At 41.6% G+C, this 23,745-nt stretch overlaps 1 protein-coding gene across 1 annotated transcript in view; it reads left to right on the top strand.

The window, feature by feature from the left end:
• The first annotated feature begins 1,914 nt into the window (after nucleotides 1-1,914).
• Nucleotides 1,915-23,745, top strand: part of RALB (v-ral simian leukemia viral oncogene homolog B) — a 25,550-nt gene continuing 3,719 nt past the window's right edge. Inside the window, exons 1-4 of the mRNA XM_009327148.1 lie at nucleotides 1,915-1,964; nucleotides 18,757-18,913; nucleotides 20,149-20,357; nucleotides 23,225-23,402. Coding sequence (XP_009325423.1) covers nucleotides 18,800-18,913; nucleotides 20,149-20,357; nucleotides 23,225-23,402 — 501 coding nt within the window. The 5' untranslated portion in view covers nucleotides 1,915-1,964; nucleotides 18,757-18,799. The remainder of the gene's footprint in view (nucleotides 1,965-18,756; nucleotides 18,914-20,148; nucleotides 20,358-23,224; nucleotides 23,403-23,745) is intronic.

Below are 23,745 nucleotides of genomic sequence, written 5' to 3'. Positions count from 1 at the left end.
GGTGCGGGGCAGCCCCCTTCCTCCCGGGTGCGTGGGGCGAGGGGAGCCCGGCGGCTCCTCCTACCCCGGGACGCGGCTCCCCGGCCGTCGGAAAGCTTCGAGGTGTGGGTGAGGAGGCAGGTGGGGGAAGCAGTGCCTCGCGTGTAGCCTGTGTCCCTGGGCCTGCGTGGGAGTCGGGCTGGGAGGTGAGGCTCCGCTGCAGCCCCTCTCTCGTGGGTTTGGCTACTTCTGCTGCGTCCCGGTGGCGTTGGGGCTGCGGTGGAGTCGTGGGAGCTGGGGGGTTGCTGTGACTTGTATCTACAAGTGGGGCTCGGGGGAGGGAAAGGCCGAGGAGAAGCTGGCCTTGCGTGTTAGTCTCTCTGGCGAGTTCCTTCTGTGCAGGCTTCCCTGCCTTCCCTTGGCTGCCCTGGGATAAGTGATAGCATTTCATCCGTGCGAGATAAATGCAGGGTTTGAGATGCTATCGGTCGCAGCTGAACCAGAAATTTCTGAGGGATCTTGTTTTATCTGGCCAGGTTCTCTCTGTGCTGCTATTTAGTCTCCCTCCGGCCTTACTGGTGTAGGTCCTGGAGGAGGAGAAAGGCGGTGTCCGAGTGTGACCTTACCTGGAGAAGGGCAGGGAGAGCGGTTGTGAGACAAAGCAGCCCGGTCATGCTTCCTGAACAGCTGCTGGAGGCCTAACTCGGTCTTTCTGCTGGAGTCCTGTTGAATCAATTCTGATCCTAGAACAGGAGACTTAGTCTTGACTACCCCTGGGTATTTTCGTGGGGGAAAGGGAGCAGGGAGACCGTACCTGCACTAGGACCAGCCTTGCCTTTTTCAAAGTTTAAGCCTGCAGTCTGGGAGGCTTTTGCTTGTTGAACTGTCCAAACATTACTTCTCTAGTTCCGAGATCATTGTTTCTCTTGTGAGGGGGAGGGAAGCGCCTGTCTGTTCAAGAGCATCCTCAGAGCCATGATTTTCAGGAAAAGCTGTCTTTTTTTTAAATGCCTTAACTTCAGCCTGAGGGAGCTTATCAAAGCTGAGAGAAGGAACAAACAACTGGGAACCAGACTTGTGGTTCTTGCAAGTGATTTGCTTGAAGGCTGAAAATAACTTTATTGTAGAGAATTTAATAGCAACAGCTCAATCTTATGTGGCAGTAGCATCTTTACAGCTTATTCACTTATAGCAGGCTTGTTAAAATAGTTTTATCTACTGCTTTAATCACTTCTGTCCCCTGTACGCTGAACTTAGATTTTTGCTTATGATCAGATGGTATCAACTTACCATGGTAAAAGTTTTTGCATTTGCTTCCTGTATTAAATATTTTATTTAAGGAATAGAAAAGCTTTCAGACTAGTCCTGTAAATAACTTTCCTATATTAGATTTTTAGTAGTAAATTGTTTGTTGTACACCTCTTTCGGAGTAGACCAACTTGATTCTGTTTTGCATGCATGGAGAAAAGTGAAGCTGACCTATTTTCACTGGTGTTATGTATATGCTGCAGAGGAATGTCTAGTTTAAAGATTTAGCTGGAATGCTTTACAAAAACTCTTAACTGAAAGCTTAATTTGACCAGACAATACCCTTTCTCGGTCACCCTTTAAAACTCTCAAACTTGTCTCTAATTGTCAGTGCAGTGGTACTGGATATCTGGATAGAAGAGCAGTTGAGACACTTTGATCAAATCAAGGCAGTAATGATGGGACACTGCCTAGACAACTCAGATGTGTACACTGAAATCCTGAATGATACATAGATTCTGCAATCTAATGCCTCTTTCAGGCTTTAAGTTTTTTCAGCTGCAACTTAACTGATTAAACACCAACTGTTATTTGACCAAATGCTGGATAAAATGGCTTGCTTCTCTGGGAAGTGTTGGGGTCCAGGCTTCACAAGCAACAGAACTGTCCTGTGAACAGAGCAGAAGTGGACAACTGATGTAGCAGAACAAGCCCTAACATCATGATTTGGGAATCTGGTTCGTAGTTTGTTCTTGTCCTGTTGCTTTGTAAACTCTGTTCACTTTCCGTGCGGTGGATACTTGCACTTTAAGTTTAACTTGATAATTTCTTATTAACTGGATTCAAACTCCATGTGACTGATTACTAATTAAGTGAATTGCTTTCTATTACACAATTAATTCATCTGAATTAATGGCCTCTCTTAGCAGAGCTACTGAAGGAGCCTGTTTCTCATGACAGCTGTGCAGGCAGTAAGCACTCTAGGGAATGCAAGTGCTTAGTGGTATCAAGACAAACAGTGCCTAAGGTCGGTAGGTGTTTTGTGCCTGGAGCAAACAACTCAGGATGGGAGTAGTGGTCTCTGGGAGTTTGAGTGAAAGGCAGTGGCTGGGGAGGCCACAGAAGTAGATAAATGTGGGTCTTGTGTGCTTGCTGCTTTTCACACCACGTGCCTGACTTAAAGTAACTTTTGAATGACTGCCTTTTGAAAGATGCTGATCCAAATTATCAACCAGGTTAGATAGCAACTGTATTCTCAGACTCTTTCTGTCTTGACTTGGAAGTACTATCCTGCTGATAAAAAAAGTCAGTTCTTTAGGTTTTCTCTCTTCATCCACCCTCCACCCCCATGTCTCTGGTAACTGTTCTGCACCACTGTCAAGCCGTGGTGATAAGGTTCCATTGCTTGTTACCCACTATTGCATGGAGCGGCAAGGTCAGCAAACAGTCTTGGCTGTTTCACTCTCCTAGTGGTAATAACCAATTTTGTCGCTTTTGTTCTATGATACAATTGATACCTGGCTCTTGATAAGAAGGCTCTGGAGCAGATATTTAAAAAGTACTTTGTAAATAGCTGCTAAAGAGCAATCATTTTGTTGATAGCTCCTTTTAGCCCATTAAACAGGACTAAGCAACTTTCATCCATGCCTGTCCCAGAAATATCAAGTCATCTTGTCATTTAAGCAAGATAAGTCTATGTAACTCATGCTTTGTCTCTTCATGTTCTTTCAAATACTGCTTAAACAGTAATATTAGAGGATCTGTTTTGTCTCTTGTGCTTGAGATGTGCAAATGTGTCTTTCAAGACCTGCCAAGATGAGAGTCATGAAGTCACGTAATGTGAGAATGTTATTTAGGCTGCTGTGTAAGTAGCTACTTGAATCTTTATCGTAACAAAGTACTTGCTTAGAGCAGTCACTTTCAGCTATTTCATATGGGATCTTGAGCCCATAGCCTTCCTAATGCTTGCTGAAGTGGTCAAGAAAGGAGCAAATAATGGTTGATTATGGGAATGAGACTTAATGGCAATGCAGTCCTGACTAGGAATCTCTGCAGGATCACAAGTCAAAGTCTGAAAAATCGGTCCTGGGATTATAACCATTTGTTAAAGCCTTAATCCTGTCAACTGTTACTTTGTGAATTAGTGTTGCTGTCAGTTGATGTGATTAGTATGAAATATTTCAGGCCACTAAAGTGCAATGAAACTGGAGTTCTTAATATGTTCTTAAATTTGGAATGTGGCAGAACTAATCTGAAGTCAAAGCGTAGAACTGGAAAGCTGAGAACATGATGAGTTAAGCAGGTGCTCTGATTTCTCTGGTTTCTAGCTCTTTCTGTAAGTATCTTTACCTGTAGTGAAAAAGATCATTCTTCAGAAGTGTACTGGAGACTTAGACTTAGCCCCAACTTTGGGCATGGTTTTGTTCATGTAGATGGCCATGTTAAAGAATGTTTCCAATTTAGATTTAATATTGATGACAGGTTTTTTTGCAAGCTAGTGGCTTAAATCACAGGTTTAAAAAAATCTCACTTCACAGATAAGATTATTATAATCCTATAATGCAGTACTCTATACTCAAAACATGATAAAGCACTTTAAAAGTTTAATTAAGAGCTACCTGAACTCTGGGCTCCATGTTGCAGAACACTAACTAAAGTGGCTTTTTTTTTTAAAGGAGTTGGTTTGTAAGGTTAGTGCTACCTTACTCAGCGGGGCACTGTCTTGGGCACCCCTCTAAAGCAGACATTTAACGAGTGAAGTGGTTTTAGATCAAGCTGCATGCCAGTTGCCTCAGCTTTCCAGAAAAGAGGTGGTTTTGCTAATTGGGGAAGCTGCTCCCTGATTAGAATGAACTAATTCTAAAGTATGTAGTGATCTCTGATACAGCCTTTCCACTAAACTGCTGCTGCAGTGAGAAACTCCTCCCCATGATGATACTCTTCTGCTATTTAGTGTTCTTGGCTTACTGTGAGATACCATTTTAGGTAGCTAAGGAATTCTCATTAGTGTAGTCACCAAGAAGTCTCATTGACTGACTTTTATGGCAGCTGCCTGCTTTTATCTACTGTATCATAAAATAGACTAGCCAAGCAATTTAAGGAAATGGTCTTTCAAAAGACAGGAATGTGTGCTTGAAACTAGTGCTATTTCTCATTCAACTTTCTCATTTTCAAAACACATTTTAGGAAGCAATTTAATTTTTGAAATAATTCTGCAAGCTCATTGAGAATTTGCTTTTAAGTTTGTCTTATAAGGCAAACTAAAAGCAAAGTAGGGCTTTATGTGTTGAATCTGTTCTGAAGCTATAATGGAAGGAAACTAATTAAAAAATTATTAAACTTAAGTAGGCTGACTGGTGTTACTGTACATCTCTATCTTCATTTATTTTGTAAAACAGTGATCAAGCAGTGATCTTGTGAATACTTAAGGAAAGGGAGTTGGACAACTGTCTTCTAATAGTAGCTATCATCTGATGAGCATGCCTTCTATTATACTCTTGTAAATAAATATTAGTTAAGATTTCTACTGAAGTGTTAGTCATGAAGGACTTGCTGTAAGGTTTTTTTAGCTGTACTACTTGTGCAAGCTGTCAAATAGGCCTTCCACTTCCAAAGACTTCCCTACAAATAAGACTTGTAGCAACTCTATTGCTGGGCCACAGACTCGAATTGTGGAGTTGCTGAAGCTGGAAGACACTTCTGGAGACTGTCTTGTCTAGCCCTCCTGTTGACTGCTAATCCTGACCCGTAAACTGGCTCATCATCCGTTCCTAGGTAGAACTTCGTGCACTCCTGCTTTTCTCATGGGAAGGGCAACTCTCCTGCCTTGCCTTCCTGGCCTGTCTGCCTTAAAGAGCCTGTAGCCATCCACTGCACCACTCTAACCATGAGAGCTATCCCAGCTCATATCTGTGATCCCAGTGAGGTTATGGTCCCTGCAGCTACACACAGACCCCCAACATCTCCGGTTTATCCCCTGTGCCATGTGCATTAGTGTACAGAAGCACCCTGTTGTGCTGGTTTCCCAGGAAAGGTATGAGAGCTGTGAGATGAGCTGGCTGTGTATCAGAACAGTAGTTTTCTTATTCTGTTAATGTGCTCTGTGGAGAGAGGAAATGTCTCATAAGAGCACACAAGGATAAATGTATAGTTTATATTCTGCATTGGTTCTGTATTTTCATGTGACCTGTCACTTGCTAGGTCATAAAGGGAAGTGTCCTGAACTAAATATGTCCTATTTTCTCTGTGTTGAAGTCAAGTGGTTCTGAGTTAAGTCTGCCACCCGAAACCAGAGTTATCAACAAGCATGTTACATTGTGTCACTCTTCCTTCTACAGCACTCTGGAGGCTCTGTGGTTGGACAGCACGTGTTTGGCTGTAATGCTTTTATAGTGGTAGGCAGGGCGTTGTCCGTGAGGGAGACCAAGGATAACACTTCTCCCATAAGGGAAACCCTCCACAGCTTTTTTTAGTTTTTTAACTTTACACTTAGAGTAGGGTTACTGAAATTGTATGTGACCCCTGTACTGGTGTAATAATCTCGTTTCTACTTAAAGACAGAAATACTGCTTTTGGCTTTGAGATAAAGTGTGTGAATACAGTAGACTGGAAAAGTGCATGCCTTTTTGTTTCTTAAAACATCTGTTCTTAGTCCAGTAGAAAGGTAGCTGCTTGTATGTGCTGAATACCTTGGTGTGGTATTCACTTTTCCTGACTGGGGAAACTGGAGTGAAGAAGTCTGTTTAAAGGTGACTTAATGCAGCAGCTGAATTATGGATAACTAGTAATTATCTGAAGTGTTAAATGTCACTATTGTTGCTTTGTGTGATGCAAATGCATTGATTGAAAGATGAGGGAAAAGGTTCAGTGCATGGCACTTGTGTGGTGTGCCTGATTGAGGGAGCTTAGTGACTCACTGTATACATCTGTGAACCCTTCAGTTAAGTGCTTAAAATAGTGGAAGTACTTTCAGAGGCTACAGGGAGATGATTCCTCGGTGCCCCTGGGGAGGTGGGACTCCATGGCTAAGAGTAAGCTCAGAGTAGCGGTTTATTACTTGTCTACTTCCATCAAATGCGAGCACAATAGTGGCTTATGTTTCCCCAAATGGAGATGTGAACATGAGATGCTAACTTCAGTTCAGGAGCAAGGAGTGTAATTGTATGGGCAGAGTCAGTTGCTTCTGCTGCTAGTACCTAAGCCAAATTAAATAGTATTTGGGCTTCTAATTTATTCCAGGCATCCAGTTCACTGGGGAAACTGAAGACAGCATGATGTAGCGAGATCCATCTTCTGGGGGAGCAGTGGTAGCAGGTCGTGGCGTGGCTGTCTGTAGTGTCTTGTGCCATATTTGCAAGACCAATGGGCTAGCTCTGACAGTTCAAGGATTGGGGTGTGGGGGGATGAGGGGAGGAAATGTGGCTGGGTAACATTTCATGAGAGCTGAAGAATTAAATCCTGCAACTCTGTAGCATGCTTATGGCTAAATTGGTATTTGTTGGAATTTGCTAGATCAAAGTTAGTGGCAACTTCCTTGTAGATTATACAGCTGCAGGTTATCCATTGATGTAAGAACTGAAGCCACGTTGTAACCTTATATTGATGTAGGATTTGAATCTTAGGTTATTTTGAACTCTAGCATGTCACTTAAGACATTGCATAAGCTGAGGTATTTGACTTGTCTGTTGTATTTTTTTCATACTCCCAGAGATCTGATTAAAAATTTGTACTATATTAACCATCTGAAGCATGTCATTATCTCTTAGCAGTGGTTTGGTAGACTTGATGTATGCTGTGTATTGAAGATGAGCATGGTCCTGCATGGATGAGCTTTCAAAGAAAGCATAGTTGAAATATGCTTTGCAAGTCAATAGGAGTGAGACTGTTGTACAACTCTGTTGCCTGAGTGTCATTTTTCTGGTATGAGCCTAATTGACTAGTATGAGAAATAGTGTCATAATTCACCCAAAATAATTAGGCAACTAGACAGTTACCACCACAGTGACAAACTCTTAGCATAGTAATACTGATTAATGGTATTAACTCAGTCTCTGTGCTTGTAGAAGTTTTCTATCAAGCTTCCTAGCAAGTTCTTGCTAGGATAAGAGTAGTGTAGTAGATCCTGTTCTCCTGTAGTCTGTCTGTAGTGTGTCTTCTGGGCGTTAATACTAGACCCAGAGGCTTCCTGAAAGTACTTGGAGGGTCTGGCTGGGTATGTCCCTACAGAAGAAGTGTTTTTAGCTGTAATGGCACTACTGTCTTATGACTTCCACTTCAGGCAACACTGTCTTGTTGAAATAAAGAGTATAATTTGCTTGGTGCTATGTACAATCTGCTAGTTGCTCAGCACTGAGTAATATGGAAAATGGGATGCTGGCTTCTTATTTTTTTCCTCCATAAAACTGTATAACTGATGCTTCTGTGTGCTATCTGTGAAACAGTGAAGCAGTTTAAAGTATTAATAGCTGTATTGCATTGACCTGTAACTACCTTTAGATAAATACTAAACCTTTTGTGCAAGAGGTTTAGGGGGACTGTGATGGACTGATACCTTCCCTGAGGGACCTCACTTCTCAGAGAAACTTCACTTTAGGGTGGTGCTGCATGCCCCCACTGGGGTGTGTGTAATGCTTGTGAGCCTGATGTACCTGCTGTCTCTTCTGGTGAAGAGAAGTGATGCTACTGGTTAGGGAAGGGAAGCAGCATGTTTTGTGCTTATCTAGCTCACCACTGCTGACATGGGACAGATACCTGTGCGACAGGGTGCTACAATAACATGGCAGAGGTGGTGGGTTGCACCCAATGAAGCAAGCAGTATGCAAGGCTGCTATTAGAATCTAAAAGGACAGGTTTAACATTAAAACTGCAATTCTGCTGTGATGTTAATATCAAAGGTGCACACCATCTGTAGAAAACAATGTTAAAAGCCTTTAAAGACATGAACAGGTAAGAAACCTACTAAACATGGGCCCAGTTGCTACACACCTTCTATGGACTTAACTGTCACTTTGATTAGTTCAGAATGCAAAAGTGAATGGACTAACCCAGCTCTAAAAGGCAGAGTATTCTATAAACAGTGCTTTAAGTTGTTTTACAAAGGTTCTCAAGTGTGGTAACCTCTTAATCCTCAGAGATGCCTGTTGTGCAAGTTCGTTACTGCTCTTAAAGGATGACTGTTCTCATTGGCAATGTTGTGGGGACCAAGCTGCTCAGGTACTTATCAGGAGGGGTAGTTCTAGATCTCTCTACTTTGTTGCTGTTGTCTCTTCCTCATGTGTTCGTCAGTGCCACTGGAGCTGATGCTGCATCCAGGACAGAAATTCAAGCTTCCAAATAGTGATGATCTCCTGAAGGCACAGTATCATGTTAGGTCTCTGTGCTGGTAGAGTCATGAGTTGCATTTTCTGACATTGTAGCAGCATGAATACAAGCTGAGCGATGTCACAGTTGACTTGTTGACACAGATTTTTATGATACTCTCCCTGGAAAGTTGATGCATGCGGGAGTACTGGCAGTTTTCCCACCATTACAGTGTCTTTTTTCTGATCCCTGTTACGATCTATAAGGAATGCTGTAGAGGTAGTTTATCTCCTTCCTCCATGAGGAAGTCTGGGTAGAGATGACTCACCTCATGACTGTAGGAGTACAGCACTCTAGACTACTTTCATGCATCATATCCTAGGGGAGTTCACCTTGTGAATAGTATGGTTCAGTAGATAAAGTGGAACAGCAGTGGAGACAACCCTTAGCTTCTGTTCTGGCAGGTACTTCCAATGCTTTGTATGCATTCAGTATAGATGAATTTAGTACAAACGTATTTGGATTAGTGTCATCTGTCCACTTAGAACCACTTACATACATGACTAGCAGATTGCAGTTATATGAATGCATTACTGCACAACCAGGTAGGTGCATTTCTACTTACTGGGCTCAATTTTGAGACGAGATGTGTGTTTTCTTTAAGCAGGAATCAACTTGGTATCATAGCACAGTCTTACCTTGGTAGTAAATTGGAAAGGCTTTTGTGTTCTCTCTCCTCTTATTCTAATAGTCACTTTAATGCTGCTGTCCATGATTCCTTTCTTCGTTGGTTGAATGGCCTTTGTATTTATAAAGACTAAGGGGGGAAAACAGGCACTGCTTTACTGGGCTGGGAAATGGAGATGCCTACCTAAACACTTTGTGCCTGTGACAAAAATGGAATAATTGAAATGAAATAGGCATTTTATACAGATCTGTGTAAAGATGCCCCAAGACCAAAATGAAGCAGCAGAAATAAAGCTTGCATTCTAGTGTCTGTATTCAAGCTCTAATTAAGATGACTTGCAAGGCTTTATGGACTGTATGTGACTGCAGTATTGCAGAACAGTACTGTGTTAGGATGCCTACATGCAATGATAATCTCTTGATACAGCTGTTAAGGGTATTAACTTTATATCAGGACCCCTGCAACCTCATTTAGTCAAACACAGATATAAGTAATTTTTTTTTTTGCATGCTGCAGTGCCTTAAAAGTAGTATTTGAGGGCAGTCCTTTCTTCTTCGTTTAGCTATTGATCAGAAGCAAGTTACTCGGCTATTTTTCTTCCACTCTGAGGGAATTCTTAAAACCTAGATATTTAAGTCCCTTAGGAACAGGGATATGTATGCATTTGCCTGTATTTCAGTTCGGCATAAGATCTGACTTTAGTTTAAAGGGTTGCTTTAAACTGCTACTCTTCTGATGCTCAAACTGATCACTGAGTCCTTCCTCTGACTAAATCTTTGAAGGCTGTGTTCAAATCTGCAACCTTGCTGCAGACTTAGATAGGATTTAGTTCCAGTTTTCCTTGGACATCAAGATTATTCTAAGCAAGGTTATTACCTTGAAATTACTGCTAACATGTAAGATATTGTCTATTTTTAATGAATAATCTAGAATGGTTCTCTACTGAGTGAATTGAGAGGGAATATATTCAAGAATTTTCTCTAGCGAGTAAATGCCTGCTTTCAGGCTTTGCTTTCTAAGCTATAATGATACATCTCTCAAACTCATAAGCAAAGTTGGGCTTTGCAAGGATGGTAGGGGGGCAATATGCTGAGTGTATACAGGTATTTCATAGTTGAAATAGTTCAGTAATCTGGTGACCCATATCTGAAGATAGCCTTAAAAGGTGGAGTTGTCCAAGTCTAGCTATAACCTGTTGCAAAGAACAGTGTGCTAGACTCTGTAGGTTGCTAGGGTAATGATTGGTTACGGTAGCAATGCATCTGGGAGTCTCCTGTTCTTCATGATCTTATTCTGTATAACTGCATGTGTCAGAAAAATATTGGACATCTCTGTATAGTAAGTCCACTCTAAAGATCACTTAGAATCATAGAATCATTAAGGTTGGAAAAGACCTTTAAGATCGAGTCCAACCGTCAACCCAACACCACCATGCCCACTAAACCATGTCCCTCAGCGTCTCATCTACATGTCTTTTAAATACTTCCAGGGATGGTGACTCAACCACTCCCCGGCCCAGCCTCTTCCAATGTTTAACCACTCTTTCAGTAAAGAAATTTTTCCTCACGTCCAATCTAAACCTCCCCTGGTGCAACTTGAGGCCATTTCCTCTTGTCCTATCGCCAGTTACTTGGGAGAAGAGACCAACACCCACCTCGCTACAGCCTCCTTTCAGGTAGCTCTAGAGAGCAATAAGGTCTCCCCTGAGCCTCTTCTTCTCCAGCCTAAACAGTCCCAGTCCCTCAGCCGCTCCTCATAAGACTTGTGCTGCAGACCCCTCACCAGCCTCGTTGCCCTTCTCTGGACACGCTTTAACACCTCAATGTCCTTCTTGTAGTGAGGGGCCCAAAACTGAACACAGTATTCGGCCTCACCAGTGCCGAGTACAGGGGCACGATCACTTCCCTACTCCTGCTGGCCACACTATTGCTGATACAGGCCAGGATGCCATTGGCCTTCTTGGCCGCCTGGGCACACTGCCGGCTCATGTTCAGCTGGCTGTCGACCAGCACCCCCAGGTCCTTTTCTGCCAGGCAGCTTTCCAGCCACTCTTCCCCAAGCCTGTAGCGCTGCATGGGGTTGTTGTGGCCGAAGTGCAGGACCCGGCACTTGGCCTTGTTGAATCTCATACAGTTGGCCTCGGCCCATCGATCCAGCCTGTCCAGGTCCCTCTGCAGAGCCTTCCTACCCTCGAGCAGATCAACACTCCCACCCAACTTGGTGTTGTCTGCTTGATCTTATTAAACAATTTTAATCTAACAGGAGAGCTGAAGATGACATTGTATGCAAATGTGTGGAATAGTGAAAAGTAAGATATGGTATGAAGACTTAGGATCCCTAGTAGGACTTCGTAATCTTAAATGACTGGCATCCAGTGGCTCGATGTCTGATGCTATTGATAGTGTTAGAATATTTTAGTGTGATTTCTGGGTCCTAGTGTGGAATGCTTGCTTCCTTGTGCATATGTGCAGGGAAGACTCCTGATCACAAGTAAATTAAAAATACTGCTTTTATACTGCATATGGTATGCTCCAGATGAGCAAGTCTTAAGGACTCTCCTGCAGTAGTAGTTCATCATACAGGCTGCAGTCTTTCTTCTTCTGGAAGCTAACACTCCAATCAGATTAACTTGATGAAATACAATTCCTGAATTAAAACTGTTCCTCAACCTGTGCTTATCCTTTCCCCAGCCTTGTAGGAGACAGGGAATAATCATGGTCTGGCTTTAGGTTCTAGTTTAGCCTTAAACTACTGCAACATTGTGAACTTGCTTGTCTTGGGCTTACTTCTTGTGTCCGTTAACTAGCAGTGTATGTATAGCTGCTGCTAGAGAGTAGCTGTGACAGCCAGTGTCTTTAGATACAATTCTGGTTTTTGGGTGGGATTAGTAACTAATTCTAACTGAAACTAGTGTAATGTAAGATGTTAACTTTCAGTGTACCAAGTAAATAATGTATTCATTCTGCAGTTTTTTCTGTAATACTCCAGGCTATGGCTGTTGCCACTTCTTCCAACAAGGATCCAGTCTATAAAGAGTATACCCTTCATGCATACAGAGTAAGGTAGTTCCTTACCCTAAATTCTTACTTTTCCTCCTGATGTTATAAAGTATTAAGTTTTCCAGATGCATTTCTAGTTTCCTGTCCAGTGCCCTTATCTTTGCAACTGCAAGTCTGCTAATAGATCTTACACAGGGGGAGAAAATGGCTGATTACCAAAAGCAAATCTGAGACTTGGATTTTGCTCTAGTGCTCAGTCTGACCACTGCAGCAGGGTGTTGGCTGCACTGGCACGCGTGTCTAAGGAGAGTAGTGTGAACAGGATCAGGGAACTTCCCTGTCTCTGCAGCAATATAAGTAACCTTTTGGCTGCTCTAGTTCTACTGTCTTTGTCCTCAGTTGTACAAACTGTTTTTCTTCCCTCACATCAGCACTGGCACTGAGGCATGTGGCCTTGCTGACCTGACTGGCAGACCCAGTCAGCCATGCTGAATGGCTCTACTACAGGAGGAGATAGGCTTGAACAGCCAGGGGCAAGGAAGAAGGGGACTGAGGAAGAGCAGCGTTGGGTGATATAAATGGGGGTAGTGAAACTGCTGCCCCAACCTGTTCTGCAAGACATCTCAAGCTGAATCAATTCCCTGACCTGATTAAGCATGGCCCAGAAAAATCTTTAGCCACAACTGAGAAGGAAGAAACATCCAGCAGTACATGAGGAAGGATACAAGGACATCCCAAGCAGGGATTTCTGCCAAACACATCATAATCTCTGTTTAGCTTGAAAACCAATAACTGGAGACATGCCAAGAGGTAAGATATTAGCACAGTAAAAGAAGATAGAGTAGTGTTTTTATTTTTAGCCTGCATATCCTAAAATTTTCAGTAGCATTAAATATGCCACTTAATCTCAAATGAACAGGTTTTTTTATAGTTGAATTACCAGTTGGAGCATTTACAGTCCACTGAAAACTAATGGAATTTCAGTACTTAAATATTTTCCTGGATAACCTCAGAGCAGCTGAGGAGCTCTTACAGTTCATAGCTCAGCGAGATTGTTAATTAGTTTTGCGATCCAGGGAATTTCTGTGGCTGCATTCTTGTGGGCATATCACAGAACCAAACACCGCAAAGCCTCTAATTCATATTCTGATAAATGAGGATCACTAAAATACTGTTGCAAAACCTTGTCCTTTCTGTGCTTGCTTTTGATGACATCATATTTAAGTCTTTAATAGGTTGAATACCCAGATTTTCCTTTAAAAGTAGGTATCTGAAGGGTTTAACAAAGCTCCTCTGTCAAGCTATTGGGCTAAGGGTTTCTAGAATCCCATTTTAAAATCCAAAGAATGGTCGCTTTCAGTGGCAGGATAGCAATGAAATGTCCAAAGATATCAGCTGCACAGTGAGAGAACAAGGGCTGATCTCAGCAATTTTGAGCTTAGAGTTTTATTTTGGTTTTAAATCTCAAGCTGAATTGGAAGAACTAGAAGCAATTCCATTTAAAGCCTTTGGAGGGGTCTAAATTTTATTATAGTAACAGAATATTTACTGGAGAACAGGTAGACTTAGTGAAGTTTCTCATGGATTTTTTCTTCTATGTATTTGCGTGGGCTGTAGCCAAATGGGTTCCTTTCTTGTGAAGAGACAAGTGCTCTTTCCTTTCTTCAAGTGACTATACAACTGTGGAGTCTTAATGCAGGTGAAGTAAAAAGGGATGTAAAAGTGCAATCTAGTTTGAAATACATGTAGCTATTCAGTAATAGTCTCTGAATCTTGGCATTAGGTAAACTAATCTTGTTTGTCAACAATATTCTGAACAGTTTAACTGTTTAGGCTGAGGAGAGGGTGGAAAAACTAGCAAACTGATGCTTAAGTTTGGAGTTTATGAAGCTGTTTATAAACAAATGCCTTGAAGTGCTCAGTTTCAAGGGATCAGCCAAGAATGACACAAGATTGTGCAGGTATCTCTACAGCAGAAGGCCTTAGTTAACCTGGAGAAGTTATAATCTAAACAGGGAAGGCTGATCTGATCAGTTTATAATCTAAACAAGGGAAGGCTGAAATAGTTGGTGAGCTTAAGGTTACATTTCTTATATTGAGGGTGGCATGGTTTGATTTAGTCCTGTGGCCAAGTACAGATCTTCAGAAGTCTAAATCAAAACAGCTTTTTAGAAACTGCTATGGTTTGAATTGTAGATCTTGCTGTGCTTCATGTGGCCAATCTTGTCTGTTGGTGTAACCTTTATTTCTTGGTCTGAAGAGCATTAATGACTTGATCTTACAGGTCTTTTCCAACCTAAACAATTCAGTGATCTTTCACTAGCACCACAAAGCTCCCATTGTGCATATGGCTTTGTATAACCTGTTATAAAAAAAATCCAGAGTTATCAAGTCAATGGCTTAATCCTTGTGTTTTAAAGCAAATAAAGCAGGTAATTGCTTCTAATTTCTGAAAGATGAAAGACTGCCTGAAAAAGTTATGCTCTGATCTGAGAGCTCTCTAGCACTTTATTTTGAAGCAGGATGAACTGTAACCAGAAGACCCCCCCCCCCAAAAAAAGTCTTTCAGAAGGGTTTTTACAGCTTATGACGCTTACCACACAAAGTTCAACATGGTATCATTAACCCTGAGGGTAGAATGACAGATTGAAATTAAATTGATTGACTGACTGCCATTGACTGGATTGCTTCTCTTTCTGTCAGAGGAGGATAAATGTTGTTGTTTGGGTACAGTTTACTTCCCAGCAAGTAAAGAACAAGATGGAAGAGGAGGGAATACTTGTCACAGAACTAGGTGACTTGTCTGGATGCTTATTCGGAGCGGGCTCTTCAGCAGATGTATTAGGACTCTTGGTCTTGAGTTTACATTCCCTTAAACCGAAAGGAATTGAGTAATATTTTAAAAGCAACTGCAGTCATCACAGGTTCTTCTAGACACTGCTGCTTTTTTGAGAGGTGGCTGGGTTTCCCAAGACTCAATTTTCTGTAAGGAACAGATGAGTTAATGTCAGTGTCTTGACTGCCTCAAGGATGTTTAGTCTACAGAATGGGATGAAAACTCACCCTTGCCTACTCAGAGATGACTGAGGAGAGAGCTTTCACTTGTGTTAATTGATTTTTTTTTTTACCCTCAAGAAACTTAGACGTGAGCTTTGAACAATAGTGTGTAAACTGTTTCTTGGGCTGCAGAGGTGGAAATGCAAGTAAACAGTTAGCTCCAATGACTTCTCTTGTTTTATTAGAATATTCCTACTAAAATCTCACTGTGCCTCTTTCTGAACTAGTGATGTGCTATTAGCCTGTTTTGTAAACACTGGTACTTCTGCAGTGATACTGCCTGTGTCAATCCTGTGCCACACTGCTTCATCCTTGCCTTGTTCTGTACTGCCTGGCTATTCTGGGGCTGGAGGGGGCTGTGCTCCCTCTGTTGCCACCAAAGAAGAGATGCCTTGTGTGAAGTTTCTGGGATTTCACTGAGGGCATACAACATAGGGGTTGTTTTGTGAGCAGACTCCTGCATTCAGAGGGTTCATGTAGTGTTGATACTCTAAAAGATTCAAGTGGCACTTGTAATGGCTCTGGAGGGAAAGTCAAGTACCTTGGCCATTAAGAGCTGGGCTCACTTTAGATGCAATCAAACTGTACATTTGTATGCTATTGGATGGGTTTTGTTTAATATTATACTCTGGTTACAAGTCAGGTAATACTGTGTGTGAAGGCTGACCTTGCAGTTTCTTCTGGCCAGTGTTGAGGTGGGATAGAGAACGAAGGATTTAAATACTCTCTCCACTTACCTCTGAGCTTGTACTGAATCAAGGTGGTAGGTATTTTACCTAAAAGGCAGCTATTCCTTTAATATGACCAGGTAAAGATGTGGTATCTGTATTAACAGGAGGGAGAAAGTTGCTATCTTCTCTCTTGGCTGTTAGTAAATAATATTTTTATTGCACTTGCATAGCACACTTCAGTTGCATTAGGGCAACTTAATAGGCAGCAGCACTAAGTTTGTGTTGCCAGAAAAATGTTTGAGAGCTTTGTGTTAGATAACACAGCAGTTACAACAACCTTAGGATGCTTGTTAAACGAATACTCAAACTTTAAAACCAGTCACAATTACACTGAAAAGTTGCTAAGTGTCACTTGGCTTCTCCAGAAAGCAGCTTATCTACTACTGTCAAAGCCAGACTACTCTTGAACTAGGACAAAATAAACTTCTCTACAACTTAAGAGCAAGCTGTGTTGTTATTGGAACACTTAAAATCCCCAAACTATCTTATTGTATAGCCAATCTGTAGCTCTTATGCCTTGGGTGTCTATTTCCAAGCAAGCTGAATTCTAGTTTATCATCTGTAGAACATGTGGACCATAAGCAAAGAAAGCCTTTCAGCAACAACTTCTGGAGTTCTGATGCTACCTGTTGTGTTTTCTCCCATTTTTTCCACACTCCTCTGGCAGGGAGCTCTGTTCTCTTCCCCTCTTGCCTCTCTGGCAACTAAAAAAAATCAAGCTTGCAATCCTCTTCTGGTTTGGAATCTCTGGGGTAATGGCTGAATTCACTGTCCCCAACACAAATGTGTGTGTGTGTGTGCTGTACGGGGAGAATCTCTGAAAAGTAGGAGTTATCACATCCCATTTCTGTACTAAGGAGTGTCCTGGATGAGGGAGCTCATGTATGACATAATACAGAAGATTACAAGAGGAAAATACCTGTCTTCACTTACTAGTGTTTCTCCCAGAATGAATGCTTAAAGATGACTAATTTGCATTACTGTACCAAATGTGTGTAGCAACAGGTGTGAGTAAAATACTCTGCATGTAAAAATATACTGCTCAGATGTTTGAAATGCTGTCCTGAGGGCACTTCTTGATTGTTGGCATGTTTGTTCTTGTATGCAGTAGTCAATGAGAACTTGGTTTGATTTGTCGCTTTTCAGAACACCAAGTCATCACAAGGGGGGAAATCTTCACAATCAGTGTATCCCAGGGCAGATTGCCCAGACTGGTCATGGAATTGTCAACCTCAAAATGCAGGGTGCATGAACTGGATTGCTTGGAGCAAATTGCTTTAGGGGAGAGGTTTGGACTAGACAACACAAGTCCTTTCCAGGCTAAATAATCCTATGGTGTGTTTGTAGGTTGACAATCCCTTAGTCCTTAGTTAATTTTGTTTAGGGCAGCTAGATAGCCTGAAGGCTCTTCCAATATAGTGCTCTAACTTCTACTCTAGGCCTTGTATTGCCATCCAGTAGGACTTGATGGTGTGGTGTAGCGGTTCCGGTATCTTTCTGGAGTAATCATGTCCAGGCAAATTTGAGACTCCTGTTAGGCCTGTTGCTTCTGTGCTTCTGGAATAATGGGTGCTGCTATAAATCAAGGCTGGTATAGCCACTTTCCATAGTGATGTTTCCTGAATGGTCTGCTGTTCTCCTTACAGCGCTCTGCCAGGATACGAACAGCTGGCAACTAAGGAGCCCTTAGTTGTCCTGCTGTGAGGACACAAATGTTGCTATCCCAGCATTTCCCTTTAGCTGTCATGCATCTGGAGTACACGTATCTGTTTTTTTCTCAGTGTGGGAATCCTGACTGGTGATGCATCTCTTTTTGTGTTGGTCACTTCTGCTTTTGTCCCCAATGTGCTGTTCTTAGAGCTGCTGATCTGGGCTAATCAGAGGGTGGCAGCGATGGCTGTGTTTCTGTCATAACTGTGTCCAGCCACTCTTATTTTTAAGAGGTCTCCAGCAAGTAATTACTCAGTTTGCATAACACACAAGCAAAGGCTTGTTAACTAATACTTGTTTATTGAAGCTTACTCTTTTTATGGCTTTGCAACATCAGGAGAAGAATAGGAACTGAGAATTTCTTGCAGTAAAGCAGGATTTTGTTTTTTCCCCAAAAGCAAACTAGATTTACAGCATCAAAAGGCAGGAAGAGTATAAAATAAATGCTAATGCCATGTTGTAAGACTTTCTGCTGGAAGCTTTTGCAACTTGTTCCTGCCACAATTTACTGTGTAGATCTGCTTTTTTCTTAGCCTACATAGAGAAGAGATCAAAAGTCATCTTTCTACCTATAAGCAGATCTAAGGTATTGCTCTGCTTCCAGGTTGAAACTAAGCTGCATCAACATTAAAGAAATATTTTAGAAAGGTGTAAAGCCTTATAACAAGAACAATAAATACTTAATTTCATGTTTTAGAAAGTAGCTTTTTTTCCTCTGGAAACTGCTCTAGATAGCAGTCATGTAGGATGGATTTACAAATAAGAACAGCTTGTTCAGCTAGTAGCTGCTTTGAGAAGCCTTTGGCACTTTTATTAATGGTACTGTTGTCACAAATAGAAGGTATTTGTTCTAATACCTTGTTCCTACTCATACTTTAGACATCAATGCACTGGCAAGCAAACCATGTCACTGAAATGGCCCATTCTTCAGGCTTGCTGGGCAGGGTTTTAATGTAGTCTTTTGGCACTAATGAGATGCTTTACCTGTATGCTACCATGATGTCACCAGTGTCATGGATGTTGACTGTGTTTCTTTTGTCTGCAGATCTGATTGGTTGCCTGGCACTTAGTCTGTGGCAAGCAGGACAATGGCTGCCAGCAAGAGCAAGAACCAGAGTTCCTTGGCCCTCCATAAAGTAATTATGGTTGGCAGTGGAGGTGTGGGCAAATCTGCACTCACTCTTCAATTTATGTATGATGAGGTAAGCAGCTTTTGGTTCAGCTTCTCTAAAGCACCAATGGATACAGCTTACTAAACTTCTTTAGTGGGACAGGGGAACTAAATGTAAGTAGCAAAAGACCTGATGATCTGACTGGCAGGAGAAGAATGTGGGAATCTGGGAAGGGTGCCCTCTGGGAACATCTTTGGCTAAGGGTGACAAAATTAAAGCTTATTAGTGGAAGAACAGTCTTTAAAAGACATACAGAATGTGAATGTGCTTGTCTTGAGTGTACAGAGGCTGTTATCAGTTGGCATTGAGCTTTAATTTTATTGCGGTTTCTTTTAGGCCAATTTAGCTTGAAGTCAGAAGTAAGTATTCTAGCTTGAAGTCAGAAGTAAGTATTCTAGCTTGAAGTCAGAAGTAAGTATTCTAGCTTGAAGTCAGAAGTAAGTATTCTAGCTTATTCTGAGCTGGATGATCAAGTAGGCATGTTCACAGCATGAATTCTTCCGTACTGGTATACAGGAAGCTGGATCAGACAATGCAGGCTAGTATGTGAAGGAATGCATGATCCTGTAGTTCAGAAGTTAGTATTCATCTGTAGGCTCTCCACACATGCTATAGTGATGTGAATATCTGGACAGGTGGCATAGGCATTAGTGAAGGCCAGTCAGCTTCATCAGGCTCATGGCTCAGCCTTTTGTTGTACCCTGAGGCTGAGAGAAAGGAGGTGGAAAGGTAAGGAGCCTATGTTGGATGTGTGCTGTCAGCACAGAACTACAGTGAACTGGCAGTGGCTTTGTGGGTCTGATCAATATTGAATGGGCTAAAGTATGTGCCTGTGTAATTATGGAGCAGGTTTTCATGTTCAGCAGCTGGATGCTGTCATCTACACCTGTACAGCTTCAGATAGCTGTACCTGAAGTACACTTAAATGCTTTTTCTTGAAGTAGGAAACCTAGATAATGCCACCAGGTTGCTGGTAGCTTATACTGTATCTTTGTCCCTTAAATTGTGCTGAAATTGCTGAACAGTGTTTCACGTAGCAAGACCGTTTCTCATGACTAGGCAGACTGGGTCTTTAATGTATTAAGTGCTTAAATAATTTGCTTTCTATAGTAAAACTAGAAAAAGTGGTGGAACTTAGCTGACTGAATTATGAGAAGGTTTTCAGGAATTTAAATGTCACTAAAGTGAAAGAGAATGGATATCTACAAATACTGAGACCATTTGACAGTAATTCTAAACACTAATCCCTGTCTTGTCATCTTCAGTTTGTAGAAGACTATGAACCTACCAAAGCTGACAGCTACAGGAAGAAAGTAGTTCTGGATGGTGAAGAAGTTCAGATAGACATTCTGGACACAGCAGGACAGGAGGATTATGCAGCTATCAGAGATAACTATTTCCGCAGTGGGGAAGGGTTTCTTCTAGTCTTCTCAATAACAGAGCATGAATCCTTTACAGCAACAGCAGAGTTTCGGTAAGTAGTTTCTCTCCCAGGCAGGGGGAAATATCTGGTTCCTATGTTGCTCTGACAACTCTTCTTAGGATAAAGAGCTGCAGCTTTTTTTGTCTGTTACCATTTGGTCAATAAAAGTGGCAACCCAACCATTTTGCTCTCAGTAACTGGTAACTTAAACCACGGTATCCGGCCTCTGGCTCTAGTTGTCTTCATGCCTTCAACTTATGAGTACATTATGCCAGCAGCAACTTCAGGCAAGTAACAGATTCTTGGACTCCTAAAACATGTGTATTCAAGCCAATTTTCAGTCTTTGTGGATGTGAAGTTTAATTATCTTAGAGCAGTACTTCTGGAATTAAGTCTGCCTTTTGGCCAGGTTTCAGACACTGTATTGCTTACTGCTATAGAAGCAGGTGCTCTAAGGAAAGGAAGGATTAGCCTCCACTCTCAGGTATGGATTGGTGCCAAACAAGGGTTGGCAGCCAAGCAGTATTATTGTAGGCAGATGTATTCCTAGAAAGACGCACAGTAGTAATAAATGCTTTCATTTTTGTTCTTGGGATTAGCAGTTCTAATGTAAAAATCAGCACCAGACTGGGCACAGAAACTGCTTGTGTAGTGTAAAAAAAAAAAAAAACCAAACCAAAACCCACCCAAAAAAAAAACAACTCAAGGGATTTAATCCATTGTTTTGGTCTCAGAACTCATGTAGTCAGGTTCTTCAGGGCAAGCGTTCTAACTCTTTTTTGATGATAGCTGTTGCCTCAGTGTAGAAGGTAATCCAGAGATTGCCTAGGACAGCTGTATAACTGGAAGTAAAACTTGCCAAAACATAGAAAGTGTTAGGAGTTCCTTATGTTTGCAAGAATAAAAGCTCTTTATCAGTCTGGCTTGTACCACTGAAGCAAAGTGAACATAAGGTTAACAGATACTAATTGGTAATGCAAGTGCTGGTGCTAAGGTGGACACCTATTTCTAGGCTTTTCTTAAAGCTGTGGCAAACTCCTGTCGTAGTCTAGGACTTTGGTCCAGGTTCTTAATTTATTATACTGTTCCAACAGTAGTAGGAGACTGCATAATCTTTTAAGAGGTATAAAAAAATATTGTCCCTTTGTCACATAATACTTCTGAAGTCTAGTAAAGTCACAGAAGGCTGACAGTTGTGGGGCAAACAAGCAGAGCAAACTGAGCAGAACAGCTCTAACTGGAGCACTTGAAGGAGCTAAACAGTTGAACTGTTGTAGGACTGCAAAACTGAGTACTAGGACTGTTCCTAGTGTAACATGGAGGAAAAAGTCAGATACCATTCAAAAAACAGGAAGAAAATGAGACACTTGGAAGTACCCAGCCTAGGTTTTGGCTTGTGTGCTTAAGTGAAATATAAGGTTAAACCCAAGGCTTAAGGCTTTGGATGAAAAGGAGTAGGAGTGTTTATCTTGGCAGTTTGTGTTTTTGTCAGACTTCTGTAACTAGGTTAACTGTGTGTTGGTTCAAGATTCCAGCACAACAAAACAATGAAAAAAACAATGCTAACCCTAAAGATGAGCAAGAAGGACCTAAGAGCTTTGAGGTGGAGAATCACCTACTTTTCAATGGGTCAGAAGTAAACAAATAGTGAAATTAGCTAAATGGAGTATTTAGTTAGGCTGACGTGTAAGAATCAGCTTCTTGGAAAACCCTTGCTCAGGAAGGAGGGGGGGAATCGGCAGCATGAGTCACCAGCATCATGGGCTAAACTGCAGATTGGTGGTATTAATCCTGTAACTTCCAGAATTGTTAAACTATGAAAAACTGAATACTGAATGAACTTGGGCTTGTCTTTAAACCCTAGCTCTCCTGCTGGTGCTGTACATTCAGTGTTTCCTTTAAGTGCCTGTAATCTCAAAATGTGTGAAGGTACAGTTGAATGCAACAGCAGAATTTCTGCTTCAGTGTTAACACTATTTTAGGTTCTCATGTACTCTACATGCATTCAGTTATTTTGTGGATGGAGAGTGCAAACATCTGAAGCAGTGTGGTAAGTCAGTGGGATGAGGGGTTGTAGCACTGTGCTCGTGCCTAGTTTGGCTCTTGTTCATAACAAAATGAAGCAATCTAAAAATAATTGTAGACTGGTACAGTTCTTCCAGAGTCCTAGATGGACAGCAGCATGCGTCAGTCTGGTTTCAACCCATGTTTTACTCCAATAATAGCACAGAATTTGAGACTGACCTGCAGCATCACTGTCTCCTTTCCCAGATGCTGATAGGTCCTTTTAGAATGACAAAGGATAGCTAGGTTAATGCTGATGGTTCAAATATTTTCTTGGAGTCTTTGAAGGGGGAAGGTGGCTAGCATTTTAGTTCAGCACTACTTAGTAACTCTCTCCTTTGTGTAAAGTTTAGGTAGCCATTAAAAATTATCTCTGCCAGCTACTTATGCTGTTCCCAACCTACTGCCTTGCCAAAGCCTGGATGTTGCCCAGAGCTATACTGAGGTGGGATGTAGTATTGAGGTGGGATGTAGATTGGAAATTGAAGATGGTGACTGAATGCCAAGCTGAAACTTGGCAAACTTGTACTCTTCCTCATTCAGATGTGAACTCCTGTTGTGAGGTGTTCTTCTGCCATACAGTTCTTCTTTATTAGAGCCTGGGTAGTAAACTTACTAATTAAATGGTAAAACTGCCTTCCTGGAAGTGTGAGGCTTTTATAAGTGTAAAGCCCATAGCATTAGTATGTTAAACTTGGAATAATTTTAAAGTGTGTGTTCAGCTGTTGGGAAGTGTACTGTTGTAAACACTAATAAAGTGTAGACCACTTGATCCACTCCTGGTAAGGGTGGGGTGGGGTTTTTGTTGCTACTACTAACACAGATATTTTTATTTTGAATACCTGATGCATTAGGGAACAGATCCTGCGTGTGAAGGCTGAAGAGGATAAAATCCCTTTACTAGTAGTGGGAAACAAATCTGACTTGGAAGAGCGCAGACAAGTGCCTGTAGAAGAGGCTAGAAGTAAGGCAGAGGAGTGGGGCGTGCAGTATGTAGAAACTTCTGCCAAAACTAGAGCGAATGTAGATAAGGTAAGACAAACTACATGTGCTCAATTAGATATTTACTACTTGTTTAGTAGTTGAGTGACTAATTCTTGACTTTTACTGGGACAAAAGCAAATCCACAGTTGGGCTTCTGAAAGCCCAGGTTATCAAAAATAAATGAACAGACTGCAATGTGTACACTTAAGCAAATACCTAGCTTAGAGGAGCCAGAGACCCAGTACAAGTTAATGCTATTGTCTTGTTTTAACTGTTTGTACCTGAACCGATCATGGGGTAAATGGGTTTAAGGATTCCCTGAAGTATATTATTTTGTTTATAGGCTGTGTCCTGTTATTATAACAGCAATAAATAACAAGCTGTAGATACT

This window comes from Pygoscelis adeliae, unplaced genomic scaffold (assembly GCF_000699105.1).
Source record: "Pygoscelis adeliae isolate BGI_AS28 unplaced genomic scaffold, ASM69910v1 Scaffold227, whole genome shotgun sequence".
Taxonomy (NCBI): Eukaryota; Metazoa; Chordata; class Aves; order Sphenisciformes; family Spheniscidae; genus Pygoscelis; species Pygoscelis adeliae.
This window is presented reverse-complemented; position numbering and strand designations above follow the sequence as displayed.